Source organism: Ictidomys tridecemlineatus, chromosome 12 (assembly GCF_052094955.1).
Source record: "Ictidomys tridecemlineatus isolate mIctTri1 chromosome 12, mIctTri1.hap1, whole genome shotgun sequence".
Taxonomy (NCBI): domain Eukaryota; kingdom Metazoa; phylum Chordata; class Mammalia; order Rodentia; family Sciuridae; genus Ictidomys; species Ictidomys tridecemlineatus.
In genome coordinates, this window is record NC_135488.1 from 83,351,613 (window position 1) to 83,366,841 (window position 15,229).

General features: G+C 34.2%; 1 protein-coding gene across 3 annotated transcripts in view; it reads left to right on the forward strand.

The window, feature by feature from the left end:
• The window catches only part of Fbxo11 (F-box protein 11), an 87,122-nt gene that overhangs the window by 70,537 nt on the left and 1,356 nt on the right, over positions 1–15,229 (forward strand). For all 3 annotated transcript variants that reach the window (XM_078029243.1, XM_078029242.1, XM_005324484.4), the window contains exons 8-22: positions 707–813; positions 901–1,012; positions 1,096–1,202; positions 1,288–1,425; positions 6,616–6,833; positions 7,775–7,860; positions 8,835–8,929; positions 9,969–10,091; positions 10,179–10,264; positions 11,383–11,459; positions 11,547–11,690; positions 13,331–13,441; positions 14,129–14,236; positions 14,499–14,607; positions 15,067–15,165. In XM_078029243.1, coding sequence (XP_077885369.1) covers positions 707–813; positions 901–1,012; positions 1,096–1,202; positions 1,288–1,425; positions 6,616–6,833; positions 7,775–7,860; positions 8,835–8,929; positions 9,969–10,091; positions 10,179–10,264; positions 11,383–11,459; positions 11,547–11,690; positions 13,331–13,441; positions 14,129–14,236; positions 14,499–14,607; positions 15,067–15,165 — 1,720 coding nt within the window. The remainder of the gene's footprint in view (positions 1–706; positions 814–900; positions 1,013–1,095; positions 1,203–1,287; positions 1,426–6,615; positions 6,834–7,774; positions 7,861–8,834; positions 8,930–9,968; positions 10,092–10,178; positions 10,265–11,382; positions 11,460–11,546; positions 11,691–13,330; positions 13,442–14,128; positions 14,237–14,498; positions 14,608–15,066; positions 15,166–15,229) is intronic.

A 15,229-nucleotide genomic window follows, 5' to 3' on the forward strand; every position in this document is an offset into this window, starting at 1 on the left:
ATTGTGTTGTCTCTGAGTTTTTGGGAATACAGTACATAGATCAATTTAAGATGGCAAGCAATTATTATTTGCTAATGGAATTTGCATTTACTGCCTTTCTGCTTCCCTCCCCTTTCTCCATTATAGAGGAAGAAAGGGCTGGGTGTGTAGCTCAGTGTAGAGCACTTACCTAGCATGTGAGCCTCTGGGTTTCAATCCCTAGCACCAAAAAATTTAAAAATAATTTTAAAAACTGGGGTAGAATATAGAAGACTTTTGCATGCTGATTTTATTACTTTCCAAGTTGAGGGTACTGTTGCAACAAATTTAAAGAGGTCTCTTCTCTTTGTCTCTTCTCTGCCTGAGCTGGTTTTTCCTAGTGTATTACTTACTATACATGGATTTGAGGATAATGGTAAAATAATATCTTCTTTAAATATCATAAAGGCTGATAGTTACCTAATAAAGTATTAGTCCTACTGCTTAATACTGGTGTTTTTAAAAAATATTTATTTATTTTTTTAGTTGTAGTTGGACACAATACCTTTATTTATTTTTATGTGGTGCTGAGGATTGAACCCAGGCCCCTCAAGCGCTAGGCAAGCATTCCACCGCTGAGCCACAACCTCAGCCCCAATACTGGTGATTTTTAAAGAAGTCCCCTCTCCATAAAAGTACCTAGTTGGAATGGAATAAAGTAATATGCCTTAAAATATCTTCTCCACAGCACCTGGGAAAGTAGCAGACAAAGTTATTATTGAAAACACTAGAGATTCAACCTTTGTTTTTATGGAAGGTTCTGAAGATGCTTATGTTGGATATATGACAATAAGGGTAAGAAATTTTTAAGATTTAAAAAATAAATGTTGAAATCATTAAAGCAGTGGTGGTTTATTTCAAATGAAATTTCTACATTTCCAGTTTAATCCTGATGACAAATCTGCTCAGCACCACAATGCACACCACTGCTTAGAAATTACAGTAAATTGTAGCCCTATTATTGATCACTGTATCATCCGAAGTACATGTACAGGTTAGTGTTTCCTTTATCTTTTACAGTAAAATTGAATCACTGTGTTGCCCAGGTTACTTTTAATAAACACTTTTTTCTTATAGTTGGTTCTGCAGTATGTGTTAGTGGTCAAGGAGCATGTCCCACTATCAAGCACTGTAACATCAGTGACTGTGAAAATGTTGGACTTTATATAACAGATCATGCACAGGTATTTTTAAGTTTTGTTTTTTTTTTCTTTCTTTCTTAATTTCTTTAAAGCTATCCTAAAGTTTGTTTCTGATTAAATGTTATAGGGAATATATGAAGATAATGAAATTTCCAATAATGCTTTAGCTGGAATTTGGGTTAAAAATCATGGAAACCCAATTATTAGGCGGAATCATATTCATCATGGACGTGACGTTGGTGTGTTCACATTTGATCATGGCATGGTAAGACCATTTATTCTTAAATAAGTTTCAACATTATTTTTCACCATCAGACTGTCTGAATTGAAGCAATTCAGCATTATATTTAAAATCAACATGTAATATTTATTCTATAATGTCAGACATTACATCCAGATAAGCATAGTGATGAGAAGAGTCCTTATGGAATTGATATGATCTTTAAGGAGAGTCTAATCTAATAGTGTTGATTCTCAAATGTAATTGTACATAAAAATCACCCAGAATCTTTATTTTTTAATGAAAATTCCCATTTCTACCCCAGGTATAATAAGTCAAATTTTCAAGGTTGAGGCCAAAGAGATGCATTTCTAAAAAGCACCATGAGTAAGTTGAACACAGGTTGTCTATAGAGGGTACACTTTTAGAATTAAAGGTCTTGTTAGTTTGATTTCTATTTTATGCCTCTTATTTTTTTGGGGTGGGGTGGAAGGTACTGGGGTTTGAACCCCAGGGCACTTAACCACTCGTACCCAGGGCTTTTTTTATTTTTTGTGTTGACACAATGGTCTCATGAAGTTGTTTAGGGCCTTCTAATGTGCTGTGGCTGGCCTGGAACTTGGATCCTCCTGCCTCAGTCTCCCCAAGTTGCTGAAATTTCAGGCATGACCCACCTCATCTTGCTTAAATTTTTTAACAGGCAAGAGGTTTTTTTCTTTATGTTCCTATAGATTGAACTGAACGATGTTCCTACCACTGAGCTATATCTCAGTCCTTTTTTACTCTGTATTTTGAGACAAGAAAATAGATATACTTTATATTTCAACCTAGCTTCATTTCATCATTTATATTATTATTTTTCTTTTGTGAAGGTGTAAAACATTTACTTTCCTACAGTTATTGGTTTCTATTTACTTTACATTTATTCAGCAGTTCTTTTTTCACATTTTGTCCATTAATGTTTTGATTTTTTTGTCAGTGCTGGGAATTGAACTCAGTGAGGCAAGCACCCTGATTCTAAGCTATATCACCAACCCACCTGAATTTTTTTTAAAATATTTATTTTTAGCTTTAGGTGGACATAGTATCTTTATTTTTAAGTGGTGCTAAGGATCGATCCCAGTGCCTCATGCATGCTAAGTGAGCAATCTACCACTGAGCCACAACCTTAGCCCCAACCACCTGAATTTTAAAATTTTTGATTCTTTTGGTGTGTGACTGGGTATTATCATCATAACTTTTTTGATTGTTTTTTAAAGAGGATATGGGCCAAATTATATAGTTATGTTGTGTGCATATTCTAATATGTAACAACAGATCCTACCATTATGTACAGCTATAATGCACCACTAAAAAAATGTGTATTAGGAGTGTTGTGGGCATTGTAGCTTGAATTCTTGCCACTTGAGAATGCCTGTTACTTAATTGAGTTAGATTATACCTTCTTTCCTTCTGAATTCTGTTAACATTTTTCTGTTGTAGCATTGAGTGTTTTTTAGAACTCTGAGATTACCTTGGGTTTGGTTTTGTTTTATTTCTTTTCTTTCTGGGAGTGATTTACTTTTCTCAGTATTCATATGTTGGTTTGTTGTTTTGTGATTTTTCTGTTCCATGTGTGCTTTTTTTTAGAAAGTTGGCTCTCTTTGTATTTTTTGTATTCCTGTGTTCTTTTCCTTTCAGTATTATGTGATTTCCTTGTATCTAATTCTTTTGTTTCATTTCCATAGTTCTAGTGTCTGTTTTGTTTCTGTGGGGTTTGTCTTTTAATTTTAAAAAAAAAAATTTAAATGAAATCTTTCTAATATACACAGAAGAAGAGAGAATGAGCCAGGCACGATGGCATACACTTATAATCCCAACAGCCCAGGAGGCTAAGGCAGGAGGATCACAAGTTCAAAGCCAGCCTCAGCAACTTAGTGCAATCCTCCCTATAAATAAAATATTTAAAAGGATGGGGATGTGGCTCAGTGGTTAAGTGCCCCTGGGTTCAATCCATGGTAAAAAAAAAAAAAAAAAAAAAAAAAAAAGTAGTAGAGAAATGGTATAATATATCTCCATGTATTCATCAATACTCATGGCCAATTTTGTTACATCTCTACCTCCCCATTCACTTTTTATTCCCTTCCTTATAGTTTACATTATTTTCAATCAAATATAGCATCATGTCATCACTAAATATTTTAGCATGTTTCTTGTAAAAAATGACAGTTTTAGCTAGGCACAGTGATGCATGCCTCTAATCCTAGCACTCTGGATGTAGGAGTTTTTGCAAATTGGAGACCACCTTCAGCAACTTAGTGAGATCCTGTCTCGGTAATAATAATAAAATTTTAAAAGAAAAAGAGCTGAGGATGTAGCTCAATGGTAAAGCACCCCTGGGGTCAAACCTCAGTACAAAAAAATAATAATTCTAAGCCAGGTGCAGTGGCACATGAGCCTATATAATTCCAGAAACTTTGGGAAGCTGAGGCAGGAAAGTCACAAGTTCAAGGCCAGCCTCAGAAATTTAGCAATACCCTCCTTAGCTAAACCCTGTCCCAAAATAAAAAACAAAAAAGACTGGAAATGCAGCTCAGTGATCAAGTGCCTCTGGATTCAATTCCCAGTACCAGTAAAAGGGGAAGTTCTAGGAGGGTTATAGCCCAGTAATAAAGCACATGACAGCATGTGTGAGGTTCCGAGGTTCAATACCTAGCACCTTTAAATAAAGGGAGGAGATTTCATATAACACAATATCAGAAAAAGTAATTAGGAATAATTGCTTGGTATAATCAAATTTTCTTTGCAATATTCAGTTACCCACTTATGTTTGTTTAATATTTAGTCCATTGTAGTGTTACTTTTGTAAAATGATTAAAATATCATAACAGTTTCAGATTGCTATAAAATATTTGAAGTGTTCTAAATTTCTGAATTTTTCATATGACTAGTAATACATTTTCTGTGTTCTTTGTGTTGAGATCTGCCTGTTCTCTCTGTTCTTCTTTCACTTCATCTGACTTTGGATAGTCTTCCTTAGATGATGAATTTAAACTTATTTTTTTTTAATTTGGTTCTTTTTTATTTATTTGTTATTTTTGTGATGTTGGAGGTCAAACTCAGGGTCTTGCACTTGGTAAACAAGTGCCCTTAAGCTGCACCCTCAGCTACCAGAAATAAAGTTTTAGATGAGAAAAATTGCATGTTAGTTTCCTTTCTTTAGATTTGCCTTTTCTGCCTAAAGTTATTTCTATGAAAATATTACTGTGGCGGAGGAATTACCTTCCTTTCCTGTGGCCTCTTTCATTGCCATCTGTATTAGTCGGTTTTCTCTTGCTAATAACCCATTATTGCAGACTGTATAAGTTATAAAGACAGGAGGTATATTTTGACTTAGGGATAGATTTCTGGTCCAGGGTTGAGCAGCTAAATTATAATGACAACTTCCTTTTCCACCAAATCATAAAATTGGCCCAAGGCATCACATGGAAATAAATTGACACCATGGATGTGTCCCCTTTGTTCTCTCTTTTATAAAGCCACAAGTATTCAATCATGAGTGCTCCATTTCTAAACACTATGATTGAATTAAGTTTTTATACCCTGTTATCTTTGTTGTTTATATATTTTATTTTGGTTTGTTTGTTATGCTCGGAATTAAGGCCTTGCACATGCCATGTATCCTGCCCTTCAGATACACCTCAGGAGCACTTAACCAATGAGCCACATCCCCAGTCCTTTTTATTTTGAGACAGGGTCTCACTAAGTTGCTGAGGCTGGTCTTGTTATCTTCCTGCATTAGCCTCCTAAGTAGCTGGAATTACATGTATACTACACCACTATGCTTGGCTGTGTTTTGTGAAACTCATAAAGACCTTTTTATTTTGTGGTATATAATAAAGATTATTTCACTTTAAAAAATACATATATTATATACACACACACCTTGGAGCTTTTGTGATTTGCATTACAAGGCAGTGTTCTTATAATTGTAACTTATAATTCTTATTACTGGAGCATTTTACATTGGAGATCCCTCTTTAACAAAATGAATAAATTGCCTTAAAATATTTGAAAGGAAAATGCAGCCAGTTCCCTATTATTGAGTTAGTATGATTTTCTTTTTTAAAAATTTTTTGTAGTTGTCAATGAACTTTATTTTTTTATATATGTAGTTCTGAGAATCAAACCAAGTGCCTCACACATGCTAGGCAGGCACTGTACCACTGAGCCACAACCCCAGCCCCTAGTATGATTTTTTGTGGTGTTGGGAATTGAATCCAGAGCCTCATGCATATTAGGAGAACTTTTTTGGGGGCCGTGCAAGGAGGATTACCAGGGATTAAACTCCGCAATACTTGACTACTGAGCCACATCCCCAGCCCTATTTAGTATTTTATTTAGAAACAGGGTCTCACTGAGTTACTTAGCACCTTGCTATTGCTGAGCTGGCTTTGAACTTGTAATCCTCTTGCCTCAGCCTCCCAGGCTGCTGGGGTTACAGGCATGTGCCATTGCACACAGCTTTAGGAAAACTTTTTTTTTTAATTGAATATTTCAATTAAACATATTCTGAATATGTTTTTAGGTCACCCTTCACCCACTCCTCTCTTTCCTTTGGGTCTTGCTGTTGCCTAGGCTAGCTTCAAACTCCTGGACTCAGGCAATCCTCATACCTCTCAGCCTTCTGAGTAGTTGGAGGTTGGGACTACAGGTGTATACCACTGTACCTGGCTTCAGGTCAACTTCTAGAAGTTGATTTGTTGGGAGTTTATTGTGGATGTGGGTATGGGTGTATGTGTGTGCAACCCAGCCTTGTCATGCTAGGCAGGGATTCTGCCACTGAGCTACATCCCTACCCAACACTTTTAAGGCAACCAAAGTTTATTTTCTTTATGTCTTCAGCCTTTTGTTGAAGGACGCACACGCACACAAACAAACACACTCTTTGTCTCTCTCTCTCATACATATATGTATTAGATAATGGTATTTAATTGCACTTTATAATAGATCTTTCCTTGTTTTTTTTCCTGTCTTTGAATGCATTTATAATAAGTAGAAGTTCATAGTTGTTTTACTAAAACATTTAAATCTGTTTCTTTTCATATTTATCATTTGAAGGTTAGTGTTTATTTTTCATCCTTATATGGAACATTTTAATGCTTTATTTTGAGGTGTGCATTCAGAAGTTTTTAAAGTTTTATTTCTTTTTGGAAAATAGCATTTACCATCAGATTTAATTTCTGATTTTTTCAGGGTTACTTTGAAAGTTGCAACATACACAGAAACAGGATAGCAGGCTTTGAAGTAAAAGCCTATGCTAACCCCACAGTGGTTCGATGTGAAATTCACCATGGGCAGACTGGAGGAATATATGTCCATGAAAAAGGAAGAGGACAATTTATAGAGAATAAAATCTATGCAAACAACTTTGCAGGTGTATGGATTACCTCAAATAGTGACCCAACAATAAGGTATTTACCTATAATTATGAACAGAAATTACATTTAGCTTCAGGGTTTGTCATATAAGAAAAGTTTGACTCTTAAAGTATTTGCATCCAATTGAGAATAGTTATTTATCATTTGGTTTTCTGTCTTCTGTTTACTTTTATTAGTGACTTATGCCATACACAAAATTATTTTATAAACAATTGCAAATGCTGCAATTTTTATTTAAAATTCATCAAACCACATTATTGATGACTAAGTAGAGCTGAGACCTTCTCTTGGAATCTAAATTACTTTTGTCTTTCTCTAAAAGTCAAAAGTTAGAGTAATTTAAGAAACTATTTATCTGAAATATTCTTGGACAGAGAAACTAGGAATATCAAAAAGTCAAAACTGTAGACTGCTACTTTCCCTTATAGTTCGTACCCCTTAAAGTCACAATAAGAAGTGAAATAAATCTAGTCTTAAAATAAATCTAGCCATTGTCCAAGACTGGGTAAAACAGAGAGCATGGATTATTTTTTTAATTATCAAATTTTCTTTTCCACTTGCTGTAGGAAAATGGATGTTGTGTCCTCTTACACAAATGTTTGTAGATCAGCTAAAAGAAATTGAATTTTTTGAGGGGAATTTTTAAGAATGCTATTTGGTGTCGGGCTGTAGCTTAGTGTTATCTAACAGCACTTGCCTATGCCTAGCATGTGCAATGTTCTTGGTTTGATCCCTAGCACTGCAAAAAAAAAAAAAAATGAATGCTATTTTTGTCTCAAATAATAGGTGACATTTCCCAAGTCTTAGGATTAGATAGAACTAAAAGAATTTAGAAATCATCTAGTGTCTCAACTTTGCAAGTAAACAGAGTCCATAGAAGTTAAATAATTTATCACATAACTATAAGTAGTCTTAATAGTTGCATAAAACAAGCTTTGTTAAAATAGGTACTATTATTGTTTACATAATTATAGGGGAAATTCTATATTTAATGGAAATCAAGGAGGAGTTTACATCTTTGGTGATGGACGAGGCCTTATTGAAGGAAATGACATTTATGGTAAGCATATGGTTTGTTTTAGAAAACTTATAGAATAGCCTGTCTTCTTGATATTAGCAAAATAGGCTATTTTGAAATCATGTGAGTGGAGAACTGATCTAGTTTCTTTAAATTCCCAGTAAAGATTATTCTGCAGTACCTACTTATTTAACAAATATTCCCTGGGTATCTACTATATACTATGCACTATGCAGATAGCTGGGTGAAATATAAATAAGCCCTAGTCTCAAGAATTATCTATGGTTTCCTTGGATTCACTCCATTACTTAACAATAAATTAATTCTGTGGTAGTTTAATACACTTTCAACTATGTAGAGAAGGAAAATATTCCTCATTATAGCTTTAGAAGCTTCATTCATGTTTCTAGGCTTTCTGTTCTGGTAACTTACCTGGATAACTGTTTTGAGGACCTTACCTGAATAAAGTCAACAATATTCACATCAACCCTGTGAGGTAGATATTATTAAATATCCCCACTTACTGATCAGGACACAGATGCACAAAGAAGTTAAATAATTTTCCTAATGTCACATAGAATCTCAGGAATTGTATTACTTCCTATGCTTGGCAGCCTGGCTCTAACCACTGTACTATACTGTCTGCAATCCTTATTTGTGTTTACACTATAGTTCCCTTAGTTTTTCTTCTAATGCCCACTAAAATTCTAATATAAGAATTTTTGGCCAGGTGCAGAGGCACATGCCTGTAATCCCAGCGATTTTGGGAGGCTGAGGCAGGAGGATCACAAATTCTCAGCAATTTAACAATGCCCTAACAACTTAGTGAGACCCTGTCTCAGTAAAAAAATAAAAAGGACTGGGAATGTAGCTCAGTGATTAAATGTTCCTGGATTCAATTCCTTGTACCAAAAAGGAGAAGAAAAAAAAAGCATTTGCTACTACCTTTCATAAAACACTTAATGTATCCCACTAGGCTCTTGAATATTGACATTGTAACCTTTATTTTTAAATAGGCAATGCATTAGCAGGAATTCAGATTAGGACAAACAGTTGTCCAATTGTTCGACATAATAAAATTCACGATGGCCAACATGGTGGAATTTATGTGGTAAGTTAACAAATACCGTTACATAAACGCTTGCACAAAAATCATGGGACAAAAAAAAGGGGGAAGTGAAGGCTACATGTAGCTATTTAATATTTGAAGTATGAATTTCTAACTCTTTAGTATTTAGGCAGGATATAAAACTGTCAGTATATGAATGACTTATTTTATACTATATGTAGAGTTCTATAAAATTTAATAAGCTAAATTTGGGCTTTTTTTTTTAGTGTTAATTATTGGCAGTGTGTACTAAACTCTTCACCACTGATTGGCAATCTTTAAGATTGGTTACATTGGAATTTTGGTAGTGTTATTTTGTGAGTCTCTGAAATTCTACAAAAGCATTTAGAATTGAATATATTATGAAAAAAACAATTTTTAATTTGAATTTGAATCTTTTGAAACATAATTATCTTTCAAAAATTTGAAAGCTGTGTATCAGTTGCATTTCTTCCATCATTATGATTATCTGAAACTGTTAACTAATTCAAGTAATACAGGCAACATCATAAAGGTTTTTGATAGACCAGGTATGACTTTTAATTTTTATTTATGATTCTAGGCTCATTTCTCAAATTTAGATAATATAAAGACCTTATTTTGAAGTGATTTCACTGGTAGAAGTTTGGAATAACTAAATACTAAAATGAAAGGTCTAGTTGGTTACAAATGTCAGAATGAAATAAGTTCTTTTGCTAAAGAAAATTGAATGTTTCCACTCTTGCTGTGATAGATTTTAAAGGTATAAAAACACATAATAATATAAAAATCTTGAAAGCTTAAAACTCAGGTAGAAGCTACATCAAAAGACTGTTTTGAAGATGGAATAGTCGCTTAGTGGTAGAGTGCATTTTTGGTATGCATGAGGCCCTGGGTTCAATTCCCAGCATCAAAAAGGAAAAAAAAAAAAAAAGCCATTATCCCACTGTAAAAACAAAAATTGAAATTTTATTCCTATCTGTCTTTAAGTAAAAACTGTATTATATACTACTACTTGCTTATATAAGAGATGTATATTGTAACCGGTGTGACTTTTATTTAGCATGAAAAAGGACAAGGTGTAATAGAAGAAAATGAAGTTTATAGTAATACTCTGGCTGGAGTCTGGGTGACAACTGGCAGCACTCCAGTATTGAGAAGAAATCGGATACACAGTGGCAAGCAGGTAGGATGAGCTTAGACTCTTGGGTGAGAAATGTTGATTTGTAACCCTTGTAACTTGAAAAAAAATATATTATATTTTTAATTTTAGGTTGGTGTTTATTTTTACGACAATGGACATGGAGTGCTAGAGGACAATGATATCTATAATCATATGTATTCAGGGGTTCAAATAAGGTAAATGTTTTTACATTTGGCTTTCTTTTGAGAGAAAGTTGGGAGTAAGTGGACTATGTAGAAGGAATTTCTTGTTTAGTGTCCCATCTTTTCACCTAAGTGTATATCCCTATATTATTTGTAATACACACATTCTCTCTCTCTCTCTCTCTCTCTCTCTCTCTCTCTCTCACACACACACACACACACACACACACACACACACACTTTCAATTTGAATTACCAGAATGTAGTTAGTCTAGGTGATGACATGAACCAGTGACATATGTAGTAAGAACTTTTCCACTGTTGTGCCATCCATTGTGAATCACATCAGCTACTATATATTGCGCCCCAAATAGCATGTTGTTGGTACTCAGTATAATGGGAATTGTTTTTATACTATTTATGTAAAATTGTTTTATAGCCAGGAACAGTTGTTCACACCTGTAATTCCAGCTACTCAGGAGGCTTGAGGCTAATTAAGCAACTTAGCAAGATTGAGGCTCAATATAAAATGAAAGGGGCTAGAGACAGTTTGGTGGTAAAGCATCTCTGGGTTCAATCCCCAATTCCAACAAAATAATAAAGTTTTTTATATCCCTCTTGTATGTTTCTGGAACTCTTAATGTTCACATAATTTGACCCTTCATTTTATCTGAGGGGAGAATACAATAACAAAATTGAAAAAGTCATTTAATATAACCCTCTCAGTGTATTTTACATATTTGAAGGCTCCGTAGTGATATAATCTATTAGCAAAGTGTTGTAACGGGATAAGCAAATTAAATTAACCATTTTCTTTACTGATAGACTTCTCTGAGGATCTTCAAGAACTCCAGTGCATATTTATTTATTTTGATACCAAGGATTGAAACAACTGGTGCTTAACCACTGAGCCACATCGCCAGCCCTTTCTTAGAAGTTATTAGAAACAGGGTCTCACTGAGTTGCTACAGCATTGAACTTCACGTCTCCTGCTTCAGCCTCCTGAACTGCTGGGATTTTAGGCATGCACCCCGCCCACCCCCCGGGCTATTCGTACCCGATTAATGTGTGACTTTCTCCAGTGATACCTCGTGTAACATGGCATATAGGAGTAGCAGCAACTGATGATGGTATTTCTATCTTATCCATAGGACTGGAAGCAACCCCAAAATTAGACGTAACAAAATTTGGGGAGGACAGAATGGTGGAATTCTAGTTTATAATTCTGGTATGTTTGACCCATCCATCATCTTTTTATATTAACAGACTTCAGGTATACCTTCTAAATAATATACCTAAATTTTTGCATTTATAGGTCTAGGCTGTATAGAAGACAATGAAATATTTGACAATGCAATGGCTGGAGTCTGGATTAAGACAGATAGTAACCCTACACTAAGAAGAAATAAAATCCATGATGGAAGAGATGGTGGCATCTGTATATTTAATGGGGGTCGAGGTATTATTGTTAATTTTGCACTAGTGAAAAACCCAGTTTTCCCTTATTCTTCCATATCTGTAATGATCAGTGACATTGCCAACTAATATAATTGAATCCAGCTAATATAATTGAATGATTAAGTCTTTATCCTCATCAATACCAGATTGAGATGATTCAGATAGAGCCTAGAGTTAAAGGAGATAAATCTTTACAGTACTTTATTTTGTATCCACCTTAACTCTGCCAGTTGTCAGGAAGACTTTTTTTAAATAGACAAATTTGATATCAGTCTGAATCTTTTATTATTCAGAATAGTGAATGATATAGTAAAGTTACAGCAATAGGTGTGAGGAAAATTGATATGAAAATGTCTACATAGGTATTGCTTTTATAACTTTTATTTGGAGAATGAAATTAACAAAGTGAAAGCATGTCTGATTTGATATCCAGAAAGTTTGGCTCACTTTGCATTGAAGCAGAAGTTCCGCAATGCCTGCCCCTTGCAAATACACGCTCTTCTTGGACATTGGAGAATGCTGAATGCAAATCTATTGCTGTTACTGAAATGTCAGTAACTCAAAAATGTACATTATTTTTTATGGAAGAATAGGCAAACATACCAAGACTTAAGTGACCAAAATTTGGTATAGGCAAGCAGTGATGATCCCGTTGACGTAAATTCTCATGGACTTTCAAATCCAATAGTTAAATAAAGTGACATATCTTTAATAGGAGTCTTTCTTTACGAGATTATAGTGAGGACACAAAATGCAGAAAGGTTGGTTGGTTGCAAGGTGTTGAGAAAATCTTTGTATAGTAAAATCACTTGAGCTGTCTCAGGAAATTGGGGAGGGGGGAGGGGGCAGACAGGGTTGGTCATTCCAGTGTAATTATTGCACTTTTTCTGCAAATAATGATTGAACATTTCTGTACCAACCACTGTGATAGAAATGGTGACCACAGAGAGGACAACAGCATCCATAAAAATTAGAGTGGCACATTGTAAACAAAGTCTAAAGGAAACAAATGGTTTAGTTAAATCTAGAGGTACTCAAAGTTGAGGCTGAAGAGACAAAGCCCACATCATGAGAGGTTTTCTATGTGAAGTTTGGACTTCATCTTAGTAATAGTACTTGAGAAGGCCGTAACACAAATATGCAAGATTAGAAGCAGAGAATTAGAATATCCTAGGCAAGAAATAATGAGAACCTGAACTAAACTGATAGGTAGTTTTATAAGTTGGAAGAGCTATAAGAGTGACTGCAAACTGCAACAGATGACAATAGAATTAAAGGAAACTCACCAGGGGATGAATATAGTAATAAAGAACAGAAGTGAGGTCTTGATAATTAAAATATAAAAACAGCACAGTTTCTAGAAATATTTCAAATTAATTTATTCAGCAGTACTGGAAATCAACTTACATACCAGACACTGGGGATGAAGTAGTGAATAAACTTAAGTATAACCCCTATTGTCAAAACTGAAAGTTCTGACATTACATGTTATTTTAAGCAAATTTTGGTTTAAGTTTTACCTTACATACCTGAGTTACAAAAAATATTTTGACTGAAAAAAAGAAACCCTAAATACCACCAGAGAGGCTAGTTAAAATGTTATATGCATTAGCCTTAATCTGAGGAAATATTTTATTATAGGTCTCCTTGAAGAAAATGATATTTTCAGGAATGCTCAAGCAGGTGTTCTCATCAGCACTAATAGTCATCCAGTCTTAAGGAAAAACAGAATATTTGATGGATTTGCTGCAGGTTTGTATTCTCTTTTGTTAACCTGTAGCTTCTTTATAATTATATAGTGTCTTAAATTTTTTTGGTATGTTCTGTTATTATCAAATAATGTGCAATGTATGCACTCAAGTACCTGAATGCTTGTGAATAACTTAGGAATCTAGTCCAAGTTCTGAATTCTTCAACTCTATGCACTCACTGTTGCATAGTAATAATGAAATATTAATTTCATAATAGACTATTATTATTTTGTATTCCTAATAATGGCGCATACTGTTATTAGGAATACAAAAATTTAAGGTCTCTCACATCAAACACTCTTAAAAATATATATGAAATATGCTTGGAGTAGACCTACAAGTTGCCAGTGAAAGTTACTTTAATTATTTAAAATAACCATGTAGCTATTTTCTCTTCAATATGTAAACTACCTACCTAAACACACTTATGGGCCCTATTCCCTCCTAGCAGTTTAATTAAGTTTGAGAGTGCTCTTTTGGAGGATGTAGCTCAGAGCACTCACCTAGCATGTGCAAGGCCTGAGGTTCAGTTCCCCCTCTACCACACACAAACAAATGCTGGATAGTTAGTTGACTGTCAGCAGTAAAGTGAATGTTACTGTCAGTGATTCAAGTTAAAATGTTTGCATTTTATCCTTTAGACGAAAAAAGTGATTATGTATCCACTTGTTTATAAATTTTACTTTAGGTATTGAAATTACAAACCATGCAACTGCAACATTAGAAGGCAATCAGATTTTTAACAACCGATTTGGAGGCTTATTTTTAGCATCTGGTGTAAATGTGACAATGAAAGGTATGTTGGAGTCTATTATGCCTATGATATGCCATATAAAGATGATCAGAAGCCTTTATTTAACTTTCTTTTGTCACTCTCCCAATTTAGCAAAAATTTAAAAGAGAACAATTTGAAACAAAATAGTTCTTTATTCCTGGGTTGGAATATCTTACACATGGAAAATCCATTTATAAGCAGATTTCTAATTACATCATGGCTAGCTTTGTTTAAAATCATCTTAATCCTCTAGATTTTTTACTCCTTTTTTCTTTTATTACAGATAACAAAATAATGAACAATCAAGACGCCATAGAAAAGGCTGTTAGTAGAGGCCAGTGTTTATATAAAATATCAAGTTATACCAGCTATCCCATGCATGATTTCTACAGGTATATTTCTAAGTTATTTGTGAATCAGAAAAAGGGAAGATAGCAATTTCCATTTCAAAATTGGCAGTGCCTAGCATTTTTGGCTACTTGCCAATGGAAAGAGGATATAACTTAAAAAAGCTTTTGTTGTCCACATTGAATTCTATAATCAAAGACTATAACAGGAAAAATGCAGTATTATAGCATTTTTCTTTAAAATATCATTAAGTGATAGATCCCAGTAACAAGTTGAAGTACCTTTTCCCAAAATTGATTCAGCCCAGAAAGACTTGTTTTAGAATCACCAATTCCACTGAAGTTTAAAAAAAATAAAACTTCAGTCTGACTTATAACCATAAAATCTTGATTTGGCCCTCTTAGAATCAATCCAAAGATGAATGGTGACACCCCACCCCGCACATGCAATGTTTTGTATTAATGCCATGTTCAAGAAGAATAACGTAAGGTTTTGCTTTTTAGATGTCACACTTGTAACACCACAGATCGAAATGCCATATGTGTGAACTGCATTAAGAAGTGCCATCAGGGACATGATGTAGAGTTTATTAGACATGATAGGTACGTAGCACACTTATTGCTATGTTACCCGATTATTTTACCCTCACTTTCCTAATTTTTGGGT